This window comes from Triticum dicoccoides, unplaced genomic scaffold (genome assembly GCF_002162155.2).
Source record: "Triticum dicoccoides isolate Atlit2015 ecotype Zavitan unplaced genomic scaffold, WEW_v2.0 scaffold206589, whole genome shotgun sequence".
In the NCBI taxonomy this organism is placed as follows: domain Eukaryota; kingdom Viridiplantae; phylum Streptophyta; class Magnoliopsida; order Poales; family Poaceae; genus Triticum; species Triticum dicoccoides.
This window is the reverse complement of record NW_021236474.1, coordinates 1-1,260: the sequence shown is the minus strand read 5'-3', so window position 1 is coordinate 1,260 and position 1,260 is coordinate 1. Positions and strand designations below refer to the sequence as shown.

Sequence of the window (1,260 nt, the reverse complement as noted above, 5' to 3'; positions counted from 1 at the left end):
ATCCAGTATGTCATGATCCAGGATCGAGATGAGAAACGTAGTGCAATGATTTTAGAATGTTGCAATAATTTTTTTTCTGTGTTGCTTTAGTTTCCATTCTGCGTGGGGTGTGTGCGACCAAGTTTTAACCCTTTTTTTAGGGTAGATTTGTTGCATAGCCGTTCACAAAAAAAGAAGATTTGTTGCATAGGCATCATAATTTGTGGGGGTCGTCGGCGGGGGTGACGACGGCCTCACGCCAGCACGTCGTCGGGCACGTACATACCAGCACCACCCACCGCAAGCCGCAGCCGCAAGCAGCAAAAGAATAGAAAATGGAAGCAGCCGCGCTGCGCTGACCGCACGCTCCACCTCTTACTTCAACGCCCACCGGGAGGAGGAGGAGGAGGTCATGGCGACGACGATGCTGAGGCAGCCCCTCCCCCTCTTCTAGTTCTCCTCTTCTTCTTCTCCCCCTATTTATAGGGCGCTCGCGCGGCTCACCAGGCAGAATAGCCATTGTTTTGTGTTCATCTCGCGTCCAGGAAGACAAGCTCAAGCTGTACAAGTAGCGCCAACACCAGACCTCTTTTGTTCCTGGTCATCCTCTTCCTCCTGATTCTTGTTGTGACGGCCGTCTTCTTGCTCCCACCAGCGATCATGTCTTCGTCTTCCTCCTCCGTGACGTTCGAGAATCCGAGGAAGGTGGTGAAGAAGGTGCTGTCATTGTCCCAGTCCGAGGGGGACGGCGCCACCGTCCGCCGGAGCATCGGCCGGTACGACACCAATCGCGATGAATTCTGAATTTCTCATTATGGGAAGCTGTCATTGACATCAGTCTGTCTCTTCTTGATGCTGCAGGCACGAGCTCCGGAACCTGGACCCGTTCCTCCTGCTCGACGAGTTCTCCGTCTCCAAGCCCGCCGGCTTCCCCGACCACCCTCACCGTGGCTTCGAGACCGTCACCTACATGCTCGATGTACGCATCCCAGCATGCTCTGCTTCTTCCATCTCGTGCTCTGTTCCACCATGTTGATACGGCCCGCAAGGTGTTTGCTGAAATGCTTTCTTGTCTTTTGGGTTTTGTGACGATGCAGGGGGCCTTCACCCACCAGGACTTCTCGGGGCGCAAGGGCACCATCAGGACCGGAGATGTGCAGGTGCGACCTACTCATCCAATTTGTTCAGACAAACCATCATCATTCATGCAGCTCTGGATCAACATTGAGAACTAACATTGCATCTGAATGCTCTGTTCCTCATCAGTGGATGACGGCGGGG

The 1,260-nt window shown here is 53.7% G+C and overlaps 1 protein-coding gene across 1 annotated transcript; it reads left to right on the top strand.

The window, feature by feature from the left end:
- Nucleotides 1-340: 340 nt before the first annotated feature.
- On the top strand, nt 341-1,254 carry LOC119345114 (pirin-like protein; the record flags this gene model as incomplete). The annotated part of the gene is made up of 4 exons (XM_037615326.1): nt 341-755; nt 841-958; nt 1,077-1,139; nt 1,246-1,254. Coding segments are annotated over exons 1-4 (306 nt in total), but the record flags the coding sequence as incomplete, so codon positions are not given.
- Nucleotides 1,255-1,260: the final 6 nt, after the last annotated feature.